This window comes from Trichosurus vulpecula, chromosome 9 (assembly GCF_011100635.1).
Source record: "Trichosurus vulpecula isolate mTriVul1 chromosome 9, mTriVul1.pri, whole genome shotgun sequence".
Classification (NCBI taxonomy): Eukaryota; Metazoa; Chordata; class Mammalia; order Diprotodontia; family Phalangeridae; genus Trichosurus; species Trichosurus vulpecula.
The window spans coordinates 13,134,587-13,161,536 of record NC_050581.1 but is presented as its reverse complement, the minus strand read 5'-3'; the positions used below and the strand labels follow the sequence as shown (position 1 = coordinate 13,161,536).

Sequence of the window (26,950 nt, the reverse complement as noted above, 5' to 3'; positions counted from 1 at the left end):
CCTCCCTCCTAGGAACATTATGAGGAGTAAAAAGTGCTACACGAGGAGTCGGTATAACAGTAGACTCATAACGTTTGGATGAGGAGAAGGAGAGTGGGTTGTTCTCTTCTCAGAGGCTGAGTCCTCAATACCAGTTCCATCACACATTACCAAGATCAAGAAACACACTAAACACAAGTGTTTTTGCAACTTTTTTAATATATATTTTTATAAACAGGTCACGTGATAAAATAGCACAAGAAACACTTACCAAATATAAGGTTATATCTTCCGCATATACAGGAGAATGAGGTTGTTATGTACAGTAAGAAAATGGTTTTCAGGGTTGGTTTTTTTTTTTCCTATCCCCCTTTTATTTTCCTCCTACAGTAGTTGGAAATATCACAGCTTCAGTTACTTTAATACTTTGGACCAATGAACACCTCTCCCATTCCCCTCCCTGACCCCAGGGGGCACAAAGCAGAGGAGGGGGTTTGAGAAAACTGGCTTAGAACCAAGTCAGCCCGGAGCCCCGGGCCAGATGGTCTGGCTCCGAGGGTACAGGAAAAATCTTTGGGCTGTCAAATCATTTCTCTGTTTCACTCCAACAGTCTCTCTCTCTCTCTCTCTTTCTCTCTCTCTCTCTCTCTCTCTCTCTCTCTCTCTCTCTCTCTCTCTCTCTTTCTTTTTCTCTCTGTGGGGTGAGGAGTGGGGTGGGGGAGGGGGGGATGTGTGAAGCTTTAGGGATAGGTTCGTCTCTTCCAATCAGAAATAATTTCTTCGCTCCCAGGATGGTGTCTGTCCCAGGATGAGATGAGGGGGAGCGGTGTCTCCTGGGGATCTCCTGTTTGGAATAGGAAGGGACCCAATTTCCCCTCCTCAGCTGTCTTGCTAGGCTGGTGCCAGCTTTCGATTCCAGAATCCAGGACTTCCAAATGGTTTAGGATCTTATGCGGCCATCATCAGAGACCATCTGGGGTGGGTGGAGTGGGGGTGGGGGGGAAGAAGTTGGGTCAGGGGTGGCCAATAAAGAAGCCCACTTCCCCACCATGATGCTGTGGAAGATCAGAGTTGCTGGTTGGAGTTGTCTTTGGGGGCTTATGGGGTCAGGGTCCCAGCCTGGGCAGGGTAGGGTATAAATGATTCCCAAACCCCAAAGCATGAAGACATTAAAGATTGGGTTGCAGAGCTGAAAAAACCCATGCCTGTCCCATTGGCCCTCAGAGCAGGGAGGGTTTTTGGAAGCTTGGTGGACAGAGAGAGCTTATTCCAGCACCCATAGCTATATTTGGGGAACCCAATGGAAGCTTCTTCCCAGGAAGGGAGGGGAGCAGGTGGAGGGGAGAGGTATAGCTCTAAGCCCCAGTGACCATCCCCAGTTTGATGGCTCCTGTCCCAGGGGGCAGGGAGTGAAGGAAGAGGGAGACAATGCTCAGCACATGTCTGTCTCATCTATGTGTATTAGAGATCCAGATAAGGGGGAGGGAAGGAACCATATCAACAGTGGAATGGGTTGAGACCAGGAAGAGAGAGCCTTAGCTGGACAGATATCTGAGCCCATCTGGGGCTACAATACCCAATCCCAGGAATAGGCATCCATTCAAAACCATCCCTACCCACATCTTCCATTTCCAGGTTTCCTCTAGCAACGCCCAGAGGTGATCCTTAGATTTTCAGGACTCTTTCTCCTCCAATATTCTTCCCTCTTCTCCCCACCCTCACCATAAGGAAGAAGATTCCAATGGCAGGGAATGTCAATGTTTATCTGCGGTCTTGCAGTCCTGCCTCAGGCCATGGCTCTAAATGCTGTACCCAGAGTGAGGGAGGGTGAATTTGGCCTGAGTCAATAGGGACTCCCTGAAACAAGGAGGGTGAAGAATCAGGACCTGAAGGGAAGACCCTGAACATTCCCCTCTATCACATCCTTGGCTTACCCCAGACCTCACAGTGGTTATGGAACAGCAGAACCATCTGGGGTGGGAGTAAAAGTGAGACCCTTAGCTTCATTCTATGCTTAATACAACATCATTCAGATTGCCTGGTGGTACTGTACCTCAGTTTCCCCATGAGGAGAAAACAATACCTCTCCCCCGCACTGAAGATTTGGGGAAGGTACTAGGGTTTGGGAACAAAAACTAAATGTCTCTGTTCAAAAGCAAAACCTAGGTGAGTCCCTTCCCTGCCCCCAGCAACACATGCTGGACATGCTGGACATGCCAAGCTCTTGGCCTCACTTTGGAAATGGGCCCAGTGGGGGACAAGAGAGCTAGAGGAGACAGCTGAATCTGAGAACAAGGAAGAAAAAGGAGAGGAATGAAAGGAGGCAGGAAGCTAGAGGGGAAAAGATGGGAAGAAATAAGAGCTGTGGGCTTTGCCTTGAACTCTCTGGGTATTACTCTTACCCTGGGGAACAGAGACCTAGAGCAAGGAGTCTTTTCAGTACCTTTTGAAACAAAGCTAGCCTTCATTAAGGGTCTATTTCCATTTGACCTCCACCCAGGACCGGGATCCAAGGGGGCTGCCCTGGCCAGCTGTCTAGGGGGTAATGGGATAGAGCTGCCTGAGCTAGGGTGGGTGGGACAGGATTTGTGCATGGGTGAACATGATTGTGGGCAGGCGTGCAGAGCAGGGCACAGAGGGGCATGCACATATGTACCCATGTATGTGTATGTGCTCATAGTCAAGGAAGGGGAGGGGTTCCTTCTCTCTGAAGGACAGGATGAGCCTACCACTTGGGAAACAGCATTCTAGATGGAGGATAGAGAAAGTGGATGGTCATTTCTCTTACCCCACTTCCCCCAAAGTATTATGCCTTCCCTGCTCTAGGAACTCAGAGCCTCTGTCCTAATCTATCCCCCATTTCTGCCATTTATCTACCCACTCAGGGGTCCTGGGGATAGGCTCTGTCCAGCAGCCCTCCATGACAAATGGTACCATGCCCAGCACCCACTGGTTTAGCTGGAAGGCCTGAGGCTTCAGGGTGTACTGTGTGTGTGTGTGTGTGTGTGTGTGTGTGTGTGTGGAGGGTTTAACGGTGGGAGAACAGTTGAAAGGGACCCTGGGTATGAGCCTCAAGGCTGCTGTCAGAATTTGGGTCTAGAGAAAACTGATGACTCTGAGCCTAGATTTTGTGTGTGTGTGTGTGTGTGTGTGTGTGTGTGTGTGTGTGTGTACACGTGTGCAAACGTATGTGTAGGTTCAAAAGCAGGAATCTTCGCCTTCCGGCTCTAAAATTGTGATCCTACGATTCTCTAGGACCACCAAGGATAGATGCTGTACTACCACATAGGATAGTATCCCCAAGCTGCCTCTGTCCTACCCCAGGTATGTAGGGACAGAAGCAGCTGAGAGCATTGGGAGTAAGAAGGCAGTAGGGGGATGATCAAGTTGCTCCTGAGCATCTGAGTAGCACGATGTGTGAATGTGGGAAGCAAGGCCCCAGCTTGTGTGGCTGCCTAGCCTTCTTAGCCTACTCAAGAGGAAGGATCAACGTCCATGCCTCCTCCCTATTGCTCCTTCTGCTGGCCTGGAACAGGGTAGCCATCTGCCCTCCCCCTTTCCCCCTTAGCTATTCCTGGCTTGAGTTAGTTGGCAAATTGACGCAGAGGATGGTGAGGGCAGAGCAATAGTGGAGAGGGGGAAGAGCTAGGCTGGGTCCCTAGGACTTCTAGGTCCTGTGTGAAGTACGACCCAGGTCCCTGTGGGACAATGAAACTGAATGGAGAAGGGAGGAAGCTGAGTGGGGCAAGAGGGGTCAAGTCCCAAGGTGGATGGGGCCAAACCCGGCCTGGCCCCTACTCTATGACCAGGCATCGGGGTAGGTGCTGGGAGAAATACTTGAAGAGCTCAGGGGTGGCTCCAGGGCAGTTGGTCAGTTCCAGCTCTTCCAGTTCCTGCAACTGCACCAGGCCAGAGAGCCCCGTGGTGGTCAGCAGGGGACAGCCTGGAAGCACGAGGAGGGGCAGATGAGAGGCATGGGGCAACAAATACCCTCTTCAGTTCCCCCACCCTAACCCAGAGCCTGGGGAAATCTAGGGGTTCAAGACTCCTGCTTGGGAGGTCTTTAGGCCTGACCCATAGGGTGTATATTCCAAGGGCTGACCAGTCCCTTGGGACATCTCAGGTTCTGGAGTAGAGGAAGAGAGAGGCCCAGACCCACCTCTGGGGAAGTAGGGTAGGGGTGGCTTCCTCATCTTGACAGGGGGTGGGGGGCATGCCACCTGTTGCCCCTTCCCCCTAAGCTACTCCCCCAGGACTGCAGCTCTGCCCCCCTTCTATAGAGGAGGCCACACACCAGGGAGTATGGGCAGGGGGCAGAGGGATGGGGTAAAAAGTGGAGGGGAAGGATCTCACCTGCGAGAGAGAGGAGGCGCAAACTCCTCATGGCCAGGAGGTGTTTCAGCCCAAAGTCCTGCACCTGTAGAGCCAATGGGCCTCTGTTAATATATTCCTTCTCATACCTCCCTTCCCTCCCTATGTTTAGAAAGAGGGGAGAGAGAACCCAGCCACTGATAATCCCTCCCCACCACCTCCTTCTGTAAAGTTCTGTACTTGGGTTAAAACAAATTGCTTTTCAATGTATTGCTCAATTTTGTGGAATTTTTTCTCTTCTCCTTTTGTTTGCCTTTGTTACAAGGGACAGATCTTGGTGGGGGGATGGAGTGATACAGGGGAAAATTTGGGTGATGTAAAAATTAAAACTCTCAACAAAAATTGATTTTAAAAACAAAGAGAAATCAAATATATGGGTGAGGCTAGACAATACTTTATATCAAAAAGAACCCGAAGGAATTCTTAGTAGACTCCAAGTTCAGTGAGTAAACAATGTGACCAGGAAACCAAAAGACAAATGAGAACTTAGACTCTATTAGTTTATTCGAAGTGTCTGGATCAAGGGAGGTGATGTTCCTTTGTATTCTGCTGGGGTATTTCTTATCAGCAGTGTTGTGTCCAGCTAGAAAAGATGCTGACAAATGGAAGCGCTGACAAATGGAAGCACTTCCAGGAGAGGGCGAGGGGACTGGATACCAGGCCGAATGTGCATTAGTTAAGGAAAAGGGGCATAGTTAACCTAGATAGCCTCAGCCAGGACATGCCAGTTGTTGTCAAGTACTTAAAAGGCCATACATGTGGAAATGAGAGTAGGCTCATCCCACCTGCCCCTAATCCCGGCCAACCTGCTAGAGGGCAGAGCTAGGAGCAAGGAGTGAGAGATATCAGGAAGCTGACTTCAATGTGATATCAGAAATAGGTAGCCACAGTAAGTAGGGAGTTCTCCATTACTGGAGGCCTTCAAGAAGAGGGCTGGAGGACTACTTTTTGGGAATGTGGTAGCAAGGATTCAGGTGCAGGTACAGGTTGGACTCTGGAACCACTGAGGTCCCTTCCAACTCAGATTTTATGCATTTGGATGATCTGGAGAGGTCAGGGAGGTGGGAGAAGAGCCTGCTAAAGCAGAGGTTCTTAACCATTTTTGTGTCCTGGACCCCTTTGCCAGACCCCTGAAACCTATGAACTCTCCTTCTCAGAATTAGTGTTTTTAAATGCATAGAACAAGTTCCTTAGGATTACAAAGGAGACCAATTGTATTGAAATAAAGATGTATTTTTCCCTGAGTTCATGAGATCTATCCATGGACTCCATGGGATCTGAGGACCCCAGGTGAAAAGCTCCTGTTCTAGCAGTACCATAGGTTGGACCAGGGGTGAGGTGGGGCGGAAGGATAGGAAACTACCAAAAAATCCTGGGAAAGATTTGCTCCAAGGAGGCTACCCCAATGCCTCCTAAGGAGGCTTGTTTCTTTGAAAGGCCCTTGACTCTGGGCAGTCAAGTTTGGAGGTAGGAAAGGAACTCCAAGGGGGCCTATCCAGGCCTCTCTTGCTCTGTACCTTTCTGTAAGGTTGCACGGGGAAAGGGATACCCCTACCTGACAGCACCATCGTAGGTAGAGGCTTCGGAGCGAAGACATGGTGGACAGGTAGCTGAGCCCAGTGTCTGTGATTCGAACACACCTGTGGGACCAGACCAAAGGGGTATTAGCTTGGGATCAACATTAACAAGATGGCTCCTTTTTCTCCAACCTACCTTCCCCAAGCCCCATTTATATAATGGGGATCCTATTACTTGAATGATACATTTCTCAATGAGTTTCGATGAGCACCATGAAAATATTAACATTTTTTTCCCTAGGAGGCAGTGCTCTGGCAAGGAAGGGTTTGGATATGACTTCAAAGACACTATTACTCAAATGAAGAGGAACCTTGTTCCAGGGTCTCCTGACTATATGTTGGCAGAGGACTCCCAGGGAGGTTTGTTACCATTCCCAATGTGATAGAATGTACGTGGAACTCAGGAGACTCAATTCTGGGCTCTGTCCTTCATTAGCTATGTGTTCCTGGATGAGTCACTCTCAGTTTCCTCACCTGTAAAATGGTGATAATACATGTACTGCCTGCCTCACAGGGACTATTGGTAGAACTGCACTTTGTAAGCTTAAAAGGACATGGAAACGTAAATTTAAAAAGAAATTATTTCCACCCCTTTTTATTCAGTGCATAGATTCTTGGTCACTAATTCTCTGCTTAGCTTTCCCTTCAAAGACTGTCAGTTTTCAGGGTCTTATTCCCAACATCCTGGGCTTCCTCTTACTCTTGGGATGCCCCTAAGTACCAGAGAGGTTGGAATGTTCAGCCCAGGATAACAGAAGAATTGAAACTCAGAGGGGGTGGACACTCTGGAACCTGTTGCTGTCCCGTGCCTACCTGTGCTATTCTTGCCCTTTCTTTTGGTTCACACCCACCCTTCCTGGGCATACCTGTCGAGCACAAGCTCCTCGAGTTTGTGCAGATCACAAGCAATATACTCCAGGGCCATGTCAGTAATCCGGGGGCACCAGGACAAGTCAAGGCTGCGGAGCTTTCGTAGGTTCTCAGCCACAAGCTCCACCCCATCATCTGTTACTTTTGAACAGCCAGAGAGACTGAGGGAAGTCAGGTTGGGCAGGCTGTGCACCATGTTGACCACGCCATGGTTGGTGATCTCCCAGCAGGAGTGCAGCCGCAGGGTGTGGGTGGTGTAGCCCTGCTTGGCCGTGAAGTAGGCCAGGGCTGTGTCCGTGACGTGGTACGCTTGCAGGCTCAGCTCAGCCAGGTTGGGCAGCAGCTGGGAGATGGCGGCAATGGCGTCGTCCGCCACATTGATGCAGTCGCTAACGCTCAATGATGTGATTCGGGCATTGAGGCTGGACCACAATCCTGCCTCTGTGAAGTCGTTGCAACCAGACAGCTCCAGACGAACTACCCCTTGCATTTGTTCTAGCATTACCTGTGAGGGGGCATGGCAGGAAGCACAGTGTTAGGGAGTTCCCTAGTCCTGCCTCCCCCTGCCTCCCTCGGGGCCCCCAAACTCCTTTGACACCTTTCTTCAAAGGACTTAGTGCCAACAGAACTATAACCAGCTTAATCATTTTAGCCATTTTGGTCTCTAGATTAGAGTCCCTATGCTATTTTATGTCTTGGGAAAGACAGCTAGGATCTCTAAATCCAAAGTTTGTATAGTTACCCTCTGCTTTAGCCAGGTTCTTGTCATTGTCCCTGGAAACACCTTGATTTTTTCTCTAGTCTCTAGTTTGTTCAAGCCAGACACCATGGATGGAATGCCCTCCCTACCTCTCACTTTTCTTCCCCTGCTTCAAAAACCAGCTCGAGTTTTGCTTCCTCAGGGAAGCCCTTCCCAATCCCTCCAGGTGACAGCGACTTCTCTTTCTGAACACCTCACTGAAACACTCACTGACGACCTATAGTGTTTGGCATTGTTCAACTTTCTACGTGCATATGCCTTTTCTCCCCACCCAGATTGTGTACTCTCCTAGGGCAGAGACCACATCTCATACTTCTTTGCATCAACTTGACTAGTTATGCCTCACCCCAGCACTGTACCAAGAATCTATTAGGTGCTCATTGAAGACCATTTTTGGATGAATGAATGCCGTGATCTGCTGATGAGACCACTTAACTTTTCTGATGATATATCTTCTTCCATCTAAGGGCATCAAAATTTTCCTGTACTGATCTTCTCACTTTTCTTCTCCTACCCCTATATCTTCACTTCTTTCCTCTCTTCTCTGCTGACCTTTCCTTCCTTCCTCTCTCTCCTCTACTTCCCTCTTCTTGGCTACACTCTTCTTCCAGTTCTTTGCTTTCCTTCCCCTTCTTGTTCTCCCTTTCTCTAGCAAATCAGGCCTGTGGGTGTAAGGTGTCAGAGAAAAGAGTCTTCCTATTTCATTCCAAACCTCAGTTTTGTCATCTGTGAAATGAGGCTGCATTAGGCAGGATGGCATAATGGACAGAGAACCAGCCCTGGAGTCAGAAAGACCTGGTCCCCTCTCCCCCCTCCCACATAATAGTTATGTGACCCTGTTCAAGTCACCTAACTTCTCAATTCTCCAGGCAACTCTCTAAAATGAGAAATTTCAGAAGAGTAGCAGAAGTTCCCTCACTGGGAGTCCCCTATAGTTAGTATAGGGCCTATGCCAATGAAATCATAGATCAAATTTTTTAAAAAATGAAGGATTTGGACTAGATGATCCTTAAGGTCACTTACAGCTCTAAATTCTCTGATTCTATGAATTTCCCTAGTCCAGAGTCCAGCACCTCCTATCTAGATTATTCAATATCCCATAGCTCTCCCTTTCCACTCTCTACTTCTTTGCTGAGTTCACATGTCCATCCATCTGTAGTGATTCTCTATATCTCAAATCCCACGGCTCTGCCCATTCCCACTCCCGGCTGTGTGTGGGGAGCAAGGAGGGCACTCTGTTCATCCCGTTTCTTTCTCTGTCCTTTTCCAGCTTCTCTTTGTGATGCCTGATTCTTATTGCTTCCTACTGTCCTCTCCTCCCCTCTCCCTCTCGAAGTACTCTACTCCACCCATCAGAAGGCTTGGCGTGAAATCTGCCTCACGCACACACCCATAGCCCCTACCTCCAATCCAGCGTCAGTGATAGTAGAACGCTTGAGGCTCATGGACTTGACACCCTTCTTTGACAGGGAATAGTTGTCAATGAATTCACAAATGTCCAGGTCCGAGACACCAACAAGGCAGAAGCCATCAAAGCCACGAGTGGCAAAACCCTGCAAGTTCACAAATTCCTTCTCCCCACCAGGAAGCACATTGTATAGCTCCTTGGCATGCAGGACTGGGGTGAGGCCCACCCAGAACTTGGGTTGGTAGAGCACCCTCCTCCAGGCTTTGCACACCTGGGCCAGCACGCACTTCTCACAGGCTGAGAAGTAGCAGAAGAGGCCATTGAGGATCTTCTCATCCACAGCCAGGGGCTGCCTCTCTGTGGGAGATGCAGGAACCTGGCCTGGGTTCTCACCAGAGGACAGTCCAGCTGTAAGGGGCTCGGAGGTGGGGCATGGCCCCCCTGCCAAGGCAGCTAAAGAGAGGGGGGACGCCAGGCTGGGCAGGGGTCTTTCGGTGGGCACTGGGAAGGCTGGGCTGGTGAGGGCAGGCACAGGGGGCAGCTGGCAGAGTCGGTTCTTCACAGCTGGGGTCCCTTTGGTGATGCTGGCAGAGCTGAGGCCGTTGGGCTGGCTGGCAAGCTTTACCAAGCCATTCCGGGGCAAGCATGGGGCCTTGGTGTTGCCGTCGCTCTGGTTCGACATCTTCCACACTCACTCTGCAGAGAGAACAGGAAATAGGGAGAGGCAGGGGTCTGATGAAGGAAGGGAGGGAGGGGAGAGGAGCTTTTCTGTAGGCCAGAGAGAGTAGGGGATACTCAACATCTGTCAGATCTAAGGGCTCTGAGGTAACCTGGGCCTAACATGGGGGATCTCAAATGAGCTATTTGACAAATGAGCTACTCTTACCCCATTTAGAGGAAAGCTTAAAGTAACAAGGATTACAAAGCCTAGAGAAAAGTTGGGTGGTGATTACCTGGAGAGGACTAAATTAAGATCTCCAAGTCTCTAGAAGGCACCCAAGGGCAGGCTCATCCACAAGGAGATAGAAAGTGCTTAGGGTCCTATGCCTAATGGACCCTGAACAGTGGGACCAGAACTGTAGAGAAGAGATCCTTTGCAGGTCTCCCCAGAATAGGGAACCCTTCCAGAAATGAATGAGCAATGATGATTGGAGGGAAAATAGCTCTGGGGCCCAACCATCTGGGACCCCCAGCTAGGATCACTCAGACTAAATCCATGAACTGGAAGTGTTGTATGTACATGCTGTAAGGGGCTACTTGGGGGAAGGGAGATATCCTTCCACAGTGTTCCAGAGAAATCCCTGTTTCAGTTCAATCCAGATTAGTCCTGTACTTGCCATGAAGATGACCAATGGAGGTTTCAAATGACCCATATTCCTCACCCCACCTGAGCTTTCCTTGGCATGGGGGAGGTGAATTGCTGGGGTGAGGCCCAGAAGGAAAGTATAACAAGAACCTGAGCTGATCCTGGGATATGAGCTGGGAGAGGTTTTCATTTCAAAGTAAGAGAGCCTATCCTGCCAAGAAAGATGATTTACATATGCTGTTCCCTTCCCCCCTCCAAGAGGAACCTTGCTTCAGTCCTATGTCTCCTCCTCCCCAAGGTACTCCACCCCCACTTAGTCGTGGTGACAGGTGGGTTATCCCAAGCCTGATGTGGCATGGGCAGAGTCCTGGTCCCTGGAGACTCTGAAACTGGATACAGGAAAACTGAGAGAGGGTTCTTCCCATCTGTCCCTTAGTCTATTCCCTTTCCTGCCTCCCCACCCCCTACCACCACCCAGCCAGTTTTACCTCTGCCAGAAGTCTCCCTCAGATTCTAAATATGAGCTCAAGGTTGAGAGACAGGAATCCTGTGGCCAAGTCCAGGCCCCTGCTCTAAAATTCGATGACTAGGAGCCGGGTGACCAGTGCTTCAGATTCCCTTTGTTATCATTGATTTCTTATCACATGGCTCCTTCAGCCTAGCCCAGCCCTATGCCAGAGCAGGTTTCCAGGAATCAGAGACTACCCCCACCGAGGATACCATCTCAACTCAGACCCAGCTAAATGTACTAACCTGCGCTGGTAAGGTAAGAATGTCAAACTCATGGGCACAGGCATTCTGTGACTACTTCCTAGTACAAAATGCCCACTCTTCTCTTCCTTAAGACAAATCCCAGGGGTAATAATCCATCCTGCTCCCAGTCCCTGAGTCAAGCATCAAGAAACAACAGTAACCAAATCCCACTCTTAGATAATGGCCCTAGAGAAAGTCAGACTAGGAGAGGGCAACAGGCCAGAAAGGAATGTTTCTTTCCTGCACTTTTCCAAGGAGGGTGGTGACAGAAATCCCTGGAGATTAGCTTGGCATGCTAAGAAATCTATCAGGCCTCAGAGACCAACCTGGAGGCTGTCTCAGTTTGGTCAAGAAGACTAAGCATTCTTGGTGGAAACCCATCCCCTTGGTTTGGGCCTCTATTTCCCTGCCTGGGGGTGGGGGAGATGACGGATGATGAGTCAGACTAGGGGGTAGTCACCTCCTTTTGCCACCGCTGATCTCACTCCCACCCTCAACTTCATCTTCAAGCTCTTGGCCACCAAAGCCAATCCAGGCTTAGTTAGCAGTCCCTGTTCTCTGACTCAAGCAGAGATGTGAGACAGCAACAGGGAGAGAATCCTCTCCTGAGTGCAGATACCTGAGTCCTTCATATCTTCTCATTGTCTCAGAGAGCATCACCCCTGTTACCCTCCCTGGGCTAGCCAAAGTGTAGTGACTGTGAGTAAAACCACATGAGCGCCATGAATTAAGAATAATTCTGACCACTCGAAATATAATAAAAAAATAACTATATTACATTCATTAGGGTTTTGCTACTAAGTTGCTTGCCTGCCTTTGTAGACATCACTCTTCAGTGGTTCCCCTTCGCCCATCAAATGAAAGCCAAACTCATTAGCATTCAAAGTCCCCCACAACCTGGCCCCACCCTACTTTTCCCTATGTTGCTGCTCCCACACGCAATGCTCTATCTTAACTAAAGTAGACTCCTCTTTGTTCTCTAAACACATTCTATACTCTACTGTCTCTAAGCTTTTGCTTGCACTGTTACATGGAGTGCCCTAAGGCCCTTATCAATCTCTCTCTGCTCAAATTCTACCAATATTTCAAGGCCCAGCCCAAACATTTTCTCTTCCCAGATGCCTTTTCTGGTCCCTCCAAGTGGGAGTAATCTCTCTATCTTCTCAATTCTCATAGCATTTTATTGTATCTCTCTTAGGACACACATTACATTCTACCTTGTAAAGCAGTTATTTGTGTTTTATTCAATTCAACAAACTTTTATTAAGGGCTCCCTATGCACGATGCGCTTCTCTCCCTAGTTAGATTAGACATTCCATGAGGACAGGGGCTGTCTTTTCCATTCCGGTAGCCTTCCGTGGCACTTAGCACTAGGCCCTGTACCTAAAGGATACATACTAAATATAGGCTGACTGAACGAAACACTCTCTTCTTGGAGAGGAATGGAGGTTATTGTTCCCACTTGGTAATCAGGCAGCCTAAAGCCCAAAAGAAGGTAAAAAGGAGTAAACCAAGGGAGGAACTAAGATCAAAAACAAGTCTTCTCTTCCATACATGGACATGAGCTAAGATGATGAGCAAAGTTCTGGCCCAAAGAGCCAGGACTGGAGGGATTGGAAGACAGAACTCCGAACTTTCTTTCATTTCTATTCCTTCCCAAGCTGGAAATGCTGAAGCCCAGTTTGTAACTTATTCATCTCTTCTATGCTTCTGTTTCTTCCTCCATAAATCCTCCCTGGCTATTGAACTCAGAGGGGGTAGTGGGGATTAGGCACTCGGTGAGCTGAGCATGAAAGGGGTTGGATAATTAGCTGGCATGATTACTGCCATGCCTGCTGTGGTCCCATAGCAAATTCCTCTCTGACTCCTACTCTGCAGAGAAAGGCTCTCCTTGCTCCTGCTTCTCATTCTGGCCTTTGATTCTCTAGCTGAGAAGTATTTGCCTAGGGATGGAGAGCTCTAATCTGGCAGTGACTCACTCCTATTGCTTAACCTTGACCAGAAGCCCAATACCCCTTTTGGGGCCACATAATCATTTTCCCAGAAACCTCTGGTGCCATCTTTGCAGAGTTAGGCCTTTCAATGTGAAATAAAGAACTGGTGATGAGAATGGCCTCAGTAACCAAGATCCTGACCTCCTGCTGACTTTCTTGAGAATAAGAAACTTTTCCTTGGGCACCTTAAACCACCAGTTTGAAATGATTTCTACAGTTCGAAATTATTTTGAACCCATCCACAGAGACATGGGCATAGGAACTCTGTTTGTTCTTGGGTCAGAGGCTCTTTCAGGAGCCTAAAAATCCAGCTCAAAGCCTCTCCCCTCCAGGAGACCTTCCCAGTAGTGTACACTGGTCCCTCCCTCCTCTGGCCTCAGTGCATATGAGCCTGTTTGACTCTTGATTGTAAACTGCTATAATTCTCTAATAGTTTTTTTTGTGTGTGGGTGAGGCTAGTTTCCCTAAATAGGCTGTAAGTTCCTGGCTTCGCTGAGGGAAGGGGGCTGGCACTTTCTAGTTTTCCTTCCCTCCCCCAACAGCAAGAAATACTAAGTAGAAGAAACTCTAAAGTCTAAAGACCTGGGTTGAAGGACGTTTTGTGACTTACTGACTGTATGGTCTTAACTCAGTCATTTCCTCAGTTTGGGCCTCTCTCTCTTCACCTGCTTCTAAATGACTTTTCAAATCCCTTCTTCCTTTAACGTTCTATTACTTCTAAAGACATGAGAGTGATAGGGATGTACAGAATATAGAATTAAATGCATATCCATGTACTGGTTATAATCATTAAATTGCTACAGCGTTTCCCTGAGTCCCACCCCTCACCAACACTTAGCTGTGGGCATAGTTCCTTCTTTTTGGCATAACCCTGTGTCAACAGACAGCAGTTGAGATCTGAGGACATACAAGCACATTATAAATCTTTACAAACCATTTGGGAAGTAAATAAGAGGACACAGAAAGCAGGAATAGAAGACTATAGACAGGAAAGATGCTCATGCTAGAGAGCACAGAAAATTTAAAACTCAAAGCCTGGACTTTTTCTTCCTCTACGGCCACCTACCACCTGCCATCTCAATTCTTTTTTTTAATAACTTGGAGGTAACTAGAAGTCCTGCCAAATCTAGGAATGTGAGACTCTTGCTAAAAATTCCAGCTTTACACTCCAGCTAGGAAGACTCTTTATAGGAATTCCATAGTTGTCTCCCTCCTCCCCTCTTTCCTTACATCTCAAAGGGGTTGAACATAGTCCAGGACTAGGAGCCTATATTCAGGGCGAGATCCTTCCTCTCTTAACCCTTTTCCCAAATGACAACCTCCTGGGTTCATTGTGACCAGTGAATCACCTGCAATTGGTTATGTCAAAAAAGTATGTACCACCATACTTTTGGCCACTTTGAATGTCCCCTTCCTACTCGAATGAAGCTCAGTAAAAGAAGTGGTTTGGTATGGGGAACAGAGTCTAGGACTAGGAGTCAGAGTTGGGTTCCAGTCTTGGCTCTGCCACTCATTAACCTTGCAACTTAGGGTAAACTATTTCTCCTTTCTGGGCCTTGGTTTCCTCATCTGCAAAACTGTAGGGAATAATACTTGCACTGTGGACTCCTCCAGAATTTAATACTATTGACCACCCTTTTCTCCTGAATCCTCTCTTCTCTATGAGTTTTTATGTACTGTTCTCTGGAGCAACTCTCTCTCTACTCATCTGACCACTCATTCCTAGTTTATTTTGCTGGATCATGCTCATCCATGTCTTCTCCCCTAACTGTAGCTAACTCTTGCTGTTTCTATCTTCACGTCCCCTCACAACATCTCTAGCATCTGTACCCTTCTCTCCCACCAGACAGGCACTACCCTAGTTCAGGTCCTCATCACCTCTTTCCTGGCCCGTTGCAACATACTCTAATCTCTAATTGATCTCCATCCTTCATGTCTTGCCCTAACTTCCAATCCATCCTCTGCTTAGCTAACAGAGTGATTTTCCTAAGGTTAGGGTCTGAGCATATCACTCCCCTGCTCAAACTCCAGTGGCTCTATATTATCTCTATAATCAAACATAAACTACTCTTTTCTCATTTAAAATCTTCACAAACTAGCCCCAAAATATATTTTCTGGTCTTATTAAATATTAAGCCCATTCATGCACTCTGTGGTCTCAGAAGGTCAAACTGGCTTTTTTACTCTTCTTCACATGACACTCTATCTTTGCACTGGCTGTCTCCCATGCCTGGAACATTTCTCTCTTCACTTCTGCCTCTTAGAATCCCTAGCTTCTTTCAATATTCAGCTGTACAGGAGATATTTTCTGATCAACCCAGCTGCTAGTGCCCTCAATAAATTTTAATCTATTTTGCATGTATTCATACATGTATATATTGCATCCCATAATGATATATATACGTGTGTATATATAATCGTGTGTATATATGTATACATACATACACATACATATATATGTGTGTATATATGCGTGTGTGTGTATGTATAAAATTAAGGGAAGGGAGTATTTTACTTTTGTTTTTGTATCCCAGCATGAAGCATTTTGCTTGGCATGTTGTAGGCACTTAATAAATGTTTGGTGTTTGATTGATATGACAACAAAACACTGTCGTGAAGAAAACATTTAGTAAACCATAAAGTGATATAGATATGTGAGTTGTTACCATCATCACTATTATTTGAGAAATGCATAATGGCATGGTAGATGGAGTGCTGGACTTAAAATTGGTAAAGTCAGAGTTAAAATTCTGCCTTGGACACAGGTACTATGTCACCATGGGCCCACTTAAGCTCTGAGGAAACCAAGATTACACATTATAGGTGGCTTTTGATCTGAATCTTTAGAGGGAGTTTCCACACTAGAACCAAATTACTGGGTTTTGACATGTTGACATTATTTAATGATGCCTAATAATAGCATATTAGATAGAGCACTAAATTGAACTTGGGTTCAAATCAGGCTTTGTCACTTGCTAGTCAGATGAACTCAGTTCCTTCATTTATAAAATGAAGGGAGTGAATTAAATTACCTCTAGATTCTCTTCCAAATCTAATATTCTATGATTCTATGAATTACTTTTTAATATCTTTATGTGTCCATTTAACAGTTTCCACCAATGTCTGACTAGATGAAGATAGTAGTAAACATAAAGTCAGTAAACAGCATGTGCACAGTCAGGATTTCAGTTCTCAAAAGTGTAGCATGTTAAAAAGAGCACTAGATTTAGAATCAGGATTCAAATCCTGATCCTAAAGCTTACTAGCTGTGTGGCCACGAGAAAGTTACTTAACCTCTCTGAATCTCATTATCCTAAACTGTAAAATGGGGATAATAATATTTGCAAATATTATTAGGATTATTTGCAAATTGGTATTAGGGAAAGAAGTTAAATGATGCCTCAGAGCTATCTCCCATAGGCCAAAATAAGATTCTTTCAGCAATGTCTAGAAAGTCAGAGATTCAGACTTTTTCTGGGAATGTTCATGTATTGTTTTATCTTTTCCAAAATGGCCTTTCCTTATCATAGAGAAAGTGAAGCTAGGCAATATGGTACAGTAGAAACAGTGCTGGATTTGGAGACAACAAGTTCTATGTTCAAATACCAGTTCTGCCACTTACTAACTGTGTGATCTTGGGCAAATGACTTAACCTCTTTGGGTCTTAGTTTCCTCGTCTTTGAAGAGAGGGGTTTATACTAGATTGCCTCTAAAGGACTTCATAGTACTAATTTTACAATCCTATGACCTCAGTGTTGGCATTAGTCAAATATCCAGATATATTACCATCTCAGGCAACAGTCTTATGGAAGAACTTCCTAAATATGAGAAGGGCTCGTGTGTTGGTGAGCACGTAGATTTACCAGAATCTCTGACTCCTCTCCCCTACAACTGTGGGACCTACTGAATTTTTCATCACCCTTCTCAAACCCGTAGATCTGTCCTCCTTACTGAAAATACTATCCTTAGTCTTTCACATTCATAGATCTTGCTATGTGTTCCCAATCTAGTATAACTTTCCTCTACCCTTGCTCTTCTTTGGGGTCCCAAATGTCCACCGCCAAGCCTGTTCACCATGGGTGAGAGAGAGCATGTAAAGAGAACCTCACTGCTTATAGCACCATGGACAGCAACACAGGGACAGTGGTGCATGGAGGCCGCAGGGCCTGGGGCCAGCACCTTGGAGAGCTTCCCAGAGAGGGGCGGCAGGAGCCACAGGACCAAAACAATTTGAAATTCAATCTCAGCAGGGAAAGGACTCTAGGAGTAGAGGTAAAGCAGCTCAGGTGGAACTTGGGAGGAGAAGGTAGTAAAAGCCCTGTAGAAAACAAAAAGGAAACAATCCTGGAGGCTTGAAGATTTTGAAGACTTTAAATAATGTGGATAGAGGGACTTTTACACTCACACACGGTACGAGAGACAATGTAGTACAGTGGCAGAAGCACTGAACTTGGAATCAGAGATGACTTGGTTCAGGTCCTGCCTTTCAAATTCATTATCTGAGTGACCATAGGCAAACCACTTCATTTCTCTGTTCCTATTTCCTTATCTTCAAAATGGGGGATAATGATACTAGCATGGGTTGCTGTGGAGAAGTTGCTAGATAAATATAAGCTTTTCTTTTAAGAGCTAGAGGAGACCCCAGAGATTGCCCAATCACTCTGATTTACATATGAGAGAATTCAGTCTCAGAGAGCTGAAATTACTTGCCCGAGGCCATAGAGCCTTTTTGCTTCATCATGTATGTAGTTCTACATATGTACTAGTTTGACATATCTCTCCTATGTTTACAACAAACCACAAAATGTCATATGAACATACATGTGTACACACACACACACACAATCCACTGATCTAGCTAGACAAATGGTTTCATCTTGTGCAAAAACAACAACAATGTTCCAAAACCTGGAGAAGGACATTGGCTGAGGCTGACTGTGGAAGAATACAGAGCAACCTCTTGCCAGAGTCCTGGGGTTCAAGCTGCCCCCACATTTGCTGTCTCTTCCAGGAGACATTCTAACCCCCTGCTCTGGGTGTCAAACCTCCTTCCCGAGCCTATGATAGTAGAGAGCCCTCCTGTCCTCAGCATCAAGTTGCCCCGTGCTGTTTTCCCATCTTGATTTCATTCTGCCAGCCTTGGTCTGGCTATTCCACATGCTACCAGCTCTTTAAATGGCATGGGCCCACGGATTTTCAACAAACTGCCTCAGACAGTGGGGGAAAGAAAGGTACAGTCCCTGAGACTGCAGAGCAACTCTGAGGTGTAGTACAGTCAGTGGGGACAGTCTGGGATGTGTTTGTGCCTATGTGTCTATGTGTAGGGGGATGTAGGTATTTGATACTTCGTGGTTATGCAACTGCTCTACTGTCAGACGCTAGACAAGTGAAAGTCCTTCTTTGTCTAAGTTGGCCTATTTGCTACCTTTCAATCTCTTCCCCCCCTCCTATTTATTAGCATGAAATGAACTTTCAGGACGAAGAGTGTTGAAATAAATATTTAGGGGCAGAGGGAAGACGTAGTTGCTATTGAGGGTTTAGAATAGGCCCATTTTAGAATGACAGGGGTAGACTAAGGGGTCCAACTCCATTATTATGCAGAGGTCTAAAGGAGGGGTCACACCACGAGTCAGTGTCTTAGCCAGCACAGCTGGGCAATATAGTGGGTCATCATCAAATATTATGACCATCATAGTCAAGAATCTAACTGTTGCTGGCACTGAATTAGGTGTTGCCATAAAGGACTAACTAAATCTGGTGAGGCCTATCTCATTCTGATTTCTTTTTTTTCCCTCTACCTCATTTTTCTTGACTCTTGTATTCAGAGGCAGAGGATGATGATGATAATAACAACTAGCATATGCAGAGGGCTTTAAGGTTTGCAAAGCCCTTTAAAATTATTGTTGTATTGATCCTCACAACAATCTTGTGAGGCACGTATTCTTATCATTTCCACTTTACTGATGAGGAAACCAAACTTAAGGGTCACACAACTAAAAAGCATCTGAGGTAGGATTTGAACTCTGTTCTTCCTAACTCTAACTTCAGCTCTCTATCCATTGCACCACCAGGAAAGGTCATAAACTGAGAGCAAACCCAAAGTGTCAGCTAATTCTTCCTCAAAAAAAAAAAAATCCTCCACCCTTTACATTTATGTAATGCTTTAAAGTTTACTAAACGTTTTCCTTACAAAAACTTTAAGAGGCAGGTTGTACAAGATCACCATTTGATAGATGAAGAAAATGAGGCTGACAAAAAGGGACTTGTTTAAAATCACCCTACTAGTAAGAAGCCAAACTAGGACTCAAACCCAAGTCACTTGATTCTAAATTCAATATTCAAACAGCATGACATGAGCAGAAACTCTGTCAAACTGCCATGGGAAGCCTTTTAGGCACATTGGGCTGAGATCCACAGCATGTGAATAGAGGAGGTTCCGTAAGTCTTTATTCTGGAGCTTATAGCAAGGGAGAGAAATTTTCAAGATAGCCAGACTCCAGGCAATTTCTTGCTCCATTGCTCAGTCTGCTGTGCCTCTGTTTCCCAGGTGGTAACATGCAAATAATAATTCTTTGTACACTATAGGGAGAAGTCTAAGAGTGGTACAAGGAAAAATTGGAGATGGGTGTGAGGACATCCACTTAACTTCCTGTCACTGCTTTTCTCACAAACCAGGAGGGGAGGAGTATTGGCAACTTATGTTCCCTCTGCAATCCAAGATTGGGCATTGAGGGGAGTGATGTCCAGACAACAATAAGTTTCTGCTCCCTATATGAGTGCCTGAGATGAAATAAAAACTGGGTTCCCCAGACCCTTGTTCTGTGAATGTTATGTATGTATGTACATACGTATGTGTAAATAGATACACTATATATGTATATGTGTATATATACATACATATATATACATACATATATATATATATATATATATATACACATATATCTGTATGTCCTATCTCCCAGTTCACTCATGGACTCTTTTAAGGAGCCATGCTCACCTGTTACCTGTTGGTTGTAATTTCCCAACATCAGGTTTCTCAGGACCTGAGGTTAAAGTGTATTGGGAGAAGAGACTTAGCTCTTACAATTCTTCCTGGAGCAGCAATGGATGTGTCTCACCCAGATGCCCAAGAGATAGTTCCATAAACGACATTTATAATGCCACCTGAAGCTGTTCCCAACCTATGAGAATCTCGGAACACCTTACGTATTTCTGTCGCTCTCAAAGGGAACATTGATGAACTGGGGTTTTGCTGGCCCGTTGGGTTGGTTGGAGGGGACTCTAAAGGGAAATTCAGAAAGGTGGCTTATCCAACAAAAAGGCTCCCATTTGGGGGACTTTCCCTATGATAGAACTAATCTGGGGCAGTGGAAGGATGCTGTGAAAGCTGTAGCTATTTGAGGAACAGCAAGTTTAGGTAAGGGATGTGGTAGCTGTTAGAGGGATGTTACAAATGTTAGTGGGGTAGCACCAAGGTGGTAAGGACATTGCAGATGTTAGAGGGATGGTATACCAATGGAAAGTACATTGTATATTATATGTTAAATGACTGCCATATCTATGAGATGGATTTTAGAGCTATTAGAGGGACAGTATAATTGTGAGAAAGATATTATAGATAACTAGAGCTAGCATTTACATAGTACTCCAAAGTGTGCAGAGCTCTTTAATAAAAAAAAATAATAGCTAACAAGTATATAGCATTTACTCTGTGCCAAGGCTCTGTGCTAAGTGCTTTATAATTATTGTCTCACTACATCCTCACAATAATCCTGGAGGTAGATGTGAAACTGAAACAAACAGAAGTTAAGTGATTTACCTAGGGTCACATAGCTAGTAAGTGTCTAAAATAGGATTTGAATTCAGGTCTTTTGGACTTCAAATCCAGTGCCCTATCCACTATACCACTTACCTGGCTAAAAAGCTACTAGAAGATGCATAAGTGAGCACTCTACTATTTGAGCTACTTTTACAGGATGGTTCAACAGTGAAAAGGAAGTTACAGAAGTTGAGAGTGACAGTATAGTGGTCAGAGATTATTACAGATGTTAATGAGATGATGGCATACCAGTGTGAAGGTTGGTATAGCTAAGTGAGGGAGGGTACAGTGAGCTCTTAGAGGGGTGAGAAATTATAGTCAAAGTTCTGCAGCAGGTGGTCTAAGAGTGTCCCTGCTTCTGGGAGTAAGTGGAATTGGAAATTGCCAGGATGCTCAGGGAATGATGATGTCACTTGCCCTTTTTTTCTACTAAGAAATTTGCCCTTGGGAATTGTGGTGCTGACTTAACCCCACCATTACCATTTCTCAAGATGGGCTTTGACCACCAACCAGCTGCAAGCTTGCCTTTCCCTGGCCCTCTCCCCAGTAACCTGAGCCTACGAGGGTTGTCAGGGCTGGCCTCATTGAGGAGCCCTAGACAAGGCCCACAGGTAGAAAAGTAAGGATTGAGCCTTAGCTATGTCTCTGAAGCCTGCAGGCCCTGGAACCCAGACCCTTTCTCCCAGATAGACAATCCCCTAAAAGGAAGATGCTAAATTCTGGCCATTGTCTTTCCTTCTTCATATCCTTTCTGTTGGGACACAGAAGGTACTCAGGCAGGACATGTATATCTCCCTCTTGCTATACTCTCTTGTACTATTCCTTTCCTATGTGAACTCATTAAATTACAAATCCAGTCTTATTAGGTACTGGGGTTGCTGTTCTAAAAGTTAGTGATTTCTCTGGGCTCTGACCCGATTTTCACAACGTCCCCTCTCATTTCCTTGGGATTTCCTTATTTTGTCCCACATACTATTAGGCTCTATACAGAAGGACATCTTTCTCTAAATACCTATGAACTTTTTCTCTAACCCTCTTCCTCTGTCACTTCGTCCCAAAACCTTCTTACTAACCCTCCTTCCAGTTCTCTTGATCCCTTCCCCTCCTCCTTTCTGACTTTCTCATCTTTTCCCCATCTCTGAGGAAGGTTTGCCAGAATTAGCCCAAGTATGTAAAGTGCTTTGCATACCTTCTGGGGAGTGCTGATAAAGATGGGACAAACTTCTATCAGCTAGTTCCCTCTCTCTTTTGCTGACTTTTTTTTCAGCCCACTCTCATTTCCAGCTCTCCTCCAAAGTTTCTTTGATGAGGTTACTTTCAACAAATCTTTTTTTCTCTCTGCAGGGCCCTGTAGTTTGGGCAGAACCTTGCCTCATAGGGTAGGGTTGAGAGGGTGTGGGTGACTAGGGGAGCTTACATCAATCTTCAACTCCCACATGGTGGGAACAAGATGGCAGGGGATGAAAAGAAGGGGCACCCAGGATGCTGAGAGAAAAATTGTGGGGGCAACTTCCTCCTCAGCTGAGAAACTTTCACTGACAAAATCCATGACTAAAGCACATTAAAATTCCTTCCATTTTACAGATGTCATAACAGCAGAGCTCTCTTCCCGCCCCCAGCTCAGAAATGTTCTCAGGGGGCTATAGTCTCCCCACCTGCATGCCAGGGACTCTTGGGAAAAAGTAAGCTCCATCACAATGTCTTGAATATTGACTGAGAACTTACATTAATGCTCTGGACCAAAGAGTATATCATACATGTCAACAAGGAGAAAGAGACGCTACCATGTGCCTATTTAGAAAGTGGGAAGAAACTAAAGTCAGGCTCTGGTCCTAGGGTTGGGGCGGGGGTGGGGTGGGGGACTGGCTTCCCTATTATCCCAGCAGGGTGTTCCAGCCCCAGATAGTTCCTAGGGATGTTACCTACACACCAATGGGGAGTCTGTCTGAATGTCTGGGTTCGTTTGATAGCTTCTAATGCGATGGCATGGGAGATGGATAGAAGAGAGAGGCCTTGGCCTTTGCCAGAGACAATACAACACGAATGAAGGCCACTGAATCATGACCGAAACAAAGTTCCCTGACCTTAGACTTCCTAGGGGGTGGTAGGAAAAGGAGGACAGAGTTCTTCAGTTCTCTCTCACACAAGCATCTTCCCAATGCTTTCTACTCTGAAACCCTCCCTCTCTAAAGCTCCCTTTTAAAGGTTCCCCTAAAGCTTAACTCTCACCCTAAACTGCCACTGCTGCTCCTCACTAAGAGGGCAGACCCAAAACTCTCTCTAACACAGAAAAGATTTTTTGCATGGGCTAGGTTAGGGCTGTCCTGAGCAATCGCTGGCCTTTCTCTCTTGGCTGGCGGTGAATTTCCCCCACTCTCCTCCCTCCCTTTTCTGAGGGTTGTACTGAACCCACAAATCCTAATGAACCAGAGCTTCCAAGGCTCTAGTCTAGTGGTCTTCTCAAGTTTCTGCTCATAACCCTTACAAAATACTTCTTTTCTTATATCGCACCCCCCAGGCTGGCTACAAGCTTGTTAAAGGCGGGGATTATCTTGCTTTTGCATTTTCATTGTCAGCACCTAACACAGTGTCTGGCACATAGCAGACATTTAATAAATGCTTGTTGATGGATTGATCAGTAGGCCCTAGGGTTAATAGGCCTTTTCCACAATCCCTTTGTATCACTATGAGGAATCAGGAATGGAATGGATGATTAGAGTATAGGAGAGATTTGGGCAGAGATCACGTTAACTATGGCATTTTGACATGTAAATCTTGGCATGAAAATCCCCCTTCCTAAGCCAAGGGCAGTAGGCACCTGCTGAAGTAGGGAAATAGCTTCCAATACTTATTGGAGCTAAGTCTACGATGGGATCCATTTCAATTTAATTCAATTAAAAACTACTGAATACCTACTGTGTGCATCTTACTGTTCTAGGTTTATGGGAGTTACAAAGTTTAGATAAGATATGATCCCAATCATCATGGAGCTTCCAGGGGGATTGGTCACATACCCAGAGGTACAAAACAAGTAAGATTTAAGGAAAGAAGTAGTGTTATTGATGGGCACAAAAGGAGGAGCCACGGAAGCAGATCATTTTGGGGTTGGAAGGGACCCAGAAACTATCTAGTCTAACCCTATCATTTCACAGATGAGGAAACCGAGGCTCAGAGAGAGTGGTAATTTGTCCATAGTCACACAGCTCATAAATGTCAAAGATGTGATTTGAATCCAGGAATTCCTGACTCTGATTCTAGCACTGTATCCACTACAGCACACTGTCTAGTAAGGCTTCCTGGAGAAGGCGGGTAGCTCAGTGGGTAGAGAGTGCTGGGCCTGCAGGTATTTACTAGCTGTGTGACCCTGTACCAATTCATCTGCCTCAGTTTCCTTAACTGTTAAATGGGGATAATAATAGCACCTACTTGCCAAGATTTTTGTGAGGATCAAATGTGCTTAGCACAGTGCCTGGCACAAAGTTAAATGCTTAATAAAACACCTGTTTCCTTTCTTCCTAAATTGAGCTTTAAAAGATGGGAAGGAATTCAACTGGGGTATAATGCCTAGGGAGGGCCAGGCAGCTGTTAAGGAAACACATGCTTTCTTTCAAGCTACAGGCATTCTAGGAGGCTGACAACAAGGAGAGCATTATAGGAAAAGGTCCAGTGTGAGTCCTTCATCAACCTGCTCTTTGTACCCAGGGTCAAAATCCTGCAAAAAATACAAGAATTGATTTCTGTTTCTTCTAGCCCTTCCTTTCTTCCTCCTCATGCTAGGCTGGCATTGCCTGGGCAACCATTTACCCCTGAAAGTACAAACACCCAGTCTTTAGGAAGGGAGTACCCATTTTCCTTGTCCTTCCTTAACTGTTTTTCCCCCCTCCTTCCTCTTCCTCCTAGAACTCTGGTCTCCCATTTAGAACTTTTGTCTCTCTAGAGCTGTGTGGTTCTCAACTTTCCCCTGGTCCTAGACATGTATCACACATGTAACACACCTTTTCAGCATCCTGCTGACCTTCTTTTGCTGAACCTATGGCTGGAGTTGTATGTACTCTCAGAGAGCACCTATGACAACCTCACGTCATCAGGCAGGTTATGAGAAAGAGCAAGACCAGATGACAGGGCTGCATAATCGGGAAACTTGGGATGATTTATAGTTAGGGTGGAAGAAATTGAATGGCCTTAGCTGACCCTGTTCATGTATGTGGGACAGTAGGGGTGTGGAGGGCAGGCCTTATGGAGAAGGGCCCAGGGAAGACAGGGAAGGGAGAGGAGCAGAAGAGAGGCTCGTGAAGGAGCAAGCTCTCTCTTTTTCTCTGCTGGAGTTGTTTGTGATGAGAGTTATAGGCTAGCTCTGCACAAGCAAGCCTCCATCTTCCCTGGCTAGCAGAGAACAAAACTGGCAAGGGGGGCATGCAAGGAACAAGGTGGGGGAAGTTAAGGAGAAGACAGCGATGGGGACAAGGGGTGGGAGCTCTGGGTGGTGGATTGAGGGTTGTCTTGTCGGTCAGTCCTCAGACCTGAAGAATACATAGCACAGGTTTCTCAAAGCATGAAAGCTCTATCCAGTTCCCTGGTTTCTGTCCTCCAGTTAAGCACTCAGACCAGGCCTTAGGCCCCTCTGAGCAGGCCTCGGGGGGATGTCGAACTCAGTTCTCCCTAAACCTCTCACCCTCTCATCATTTTCTAATACAACCCCCATTGCCTGTCACCCCAACTGATCTTCCCTTTCAAACTCTACACTCTTGTTTTTTATGAATTAAAGAACTGTTCCCCATCCATACCCCAAACCAGCAGACTCCAATTTTCTGAGGGAATAGAAGTAATCAGTTGCCCTAAAATATGAAATCCACTTTTCATCATCTCTGAGTTTAATTGTATCCACCAACTACCACATTAGTACACTCCAGAAAATAGATTGACAGCTCATGGTGCCATGGGGGGGGGAAGAGGAGGAATAGGGTAGAGAAATGCTGCCTGGAGTGCCTTCGCCCACTGTATAGATGGTAGGTGGGGGAAGAGAGCTGGGCATTTGCAATTCTGCACCTCCATCCTGGCCCACTACATTTCCCATCCATTGGCTGTAGTGGGTTTGGCCGGCACCTACATTTCCCGGGCTAGTAGCCCCCACAGGGCTCCTGGAAGTGAGTCTCCACGGACTAGAGAAGGCAGGAATCTAAACCAAGATTCGAGATGGCTTAGGGGGTGGGGTGCGCAGGGAGGAGTGAGACGGCAAGAAATAAACAAGCCTTAACTAGGTTGCTGGTTTCCCCCTTTATGCGGAGCGAGGGGCCGAGCAGCACCAACTCCTCAAAGCAGGGCCAAAGAAGGGAGGGTTACCTGCCTGGCAGCATCTGCTTGTCTCTGGTCTCATTGCCAGAGCCTGTCTGCACGGGCAGCCTGGACACGACTGGGGCAAGGAAGGAGGGTTTGCCATTACATAAGCCCATCGCGTCGCTGCCCCGGTACTCCGAGAGGGCTGTAATTAAGCACCGTGCCTCCTCCCTCCTTCTCATTGTAGCCGCACACGGCCCCTCTGGGTGGGATGTCTCCTCTAGACATCAGTGCAACCTGGCACCGGGGGCTTTGTGCCGCGAAGCAGCCCTTACCTCACGCGCCGGCTCCGGGATCATGCCATGCTGTCCGCAGGGAGTCTTCCCTTCATGTGGGGATGAGCATGAAAGCGAGAAGGAGAAAAATATCGTGGTGGGGGGAGGGGGGAAGGAGGAGGACAGGGATACAGCCAGACGACCCCCCCTGTCTCTGGCAGTTCTGGGGTCAGTCCTGGTCCGAGGAAGGCCGATTTCCCCTCCTCTCGCGCTTCTGAGGCTGCAGCTGAGCTCCCTTGTTCGGATCAGAATTTGCTGTTTGGAGCTCTCCCCACCCTGGGGGAAAGGCTGGAGCTTCGTCCCAAAAATAAATAAAGCCGTTTTGCAGGGAGCAAGATGTGTTTCCTCCCTCTCCTCCCCAGCAAACAGCAAGCTGGGATCCGGAGAGCACAGGATGAGAGATGCAAGCTGTCTCTATTCCCCCCCCCCACTCACACACATACATATACACACACACACTCACTCGCTCCCTCGCACGCGCACACACACACACACACACAC

At 46.4% G+C, this 26,950-nt stretch overlaps 1 protein-coding gene across 1 annotated transcript; it reads right to left on the bottom strand.

Annotated features, from left to right (window-relative positions):
• Nucleotides 1–185: 185 nt before the first annotated feature.
• FBXL16 (F-box and leucine rich repeat protein 16) lies at nt 186–26,950 on the bottom strand. The gene is made up of 6 exons (XM_036739424.1): nt 26,450–26,950; nt 8,961–9,661; nt 6,794–7,302; nt 5,906–5,990; nt 4,333–4,396; nt 186–3,922 (listed from the first exon to the last, which is right to left on the bottom strand). The coding sequence occupies exons 2-6, from the start codon at nt 9,645–9,647 to the stop codon at nt 3,774–3,776; spliced, it is 1,494 nt and encodes a 497-aa protein (XP_036595319.1). The 5' UTR covers nt 9,648–9,661; nt 26,450–26,950; the 3' UTR covers nt 186–3,773.

Coding starts and splice junctions, on each gene's coding strand:
- FBXL16 (XM_036739424.1), bottom strand. CDS start 9,647: ATGTCGAACCAGAGCGACGGCAACACCAAGGCCCCATGCTTGCCCCGG. Junction 7,303..8,960: donor TCACTGACGCTGGATTGGAG/GTAGGGGCTATG, acceptor GCCCCCTCACAG/GTAATGCTAGAACAAATGCA. Junction 5,991..6,793: donor GAGGAGCTTGTGCTCGACAG/GTATGCCCAGGA, acceptor CTGGTCCCACAG/GTGTGTTCGAATCACAGACA.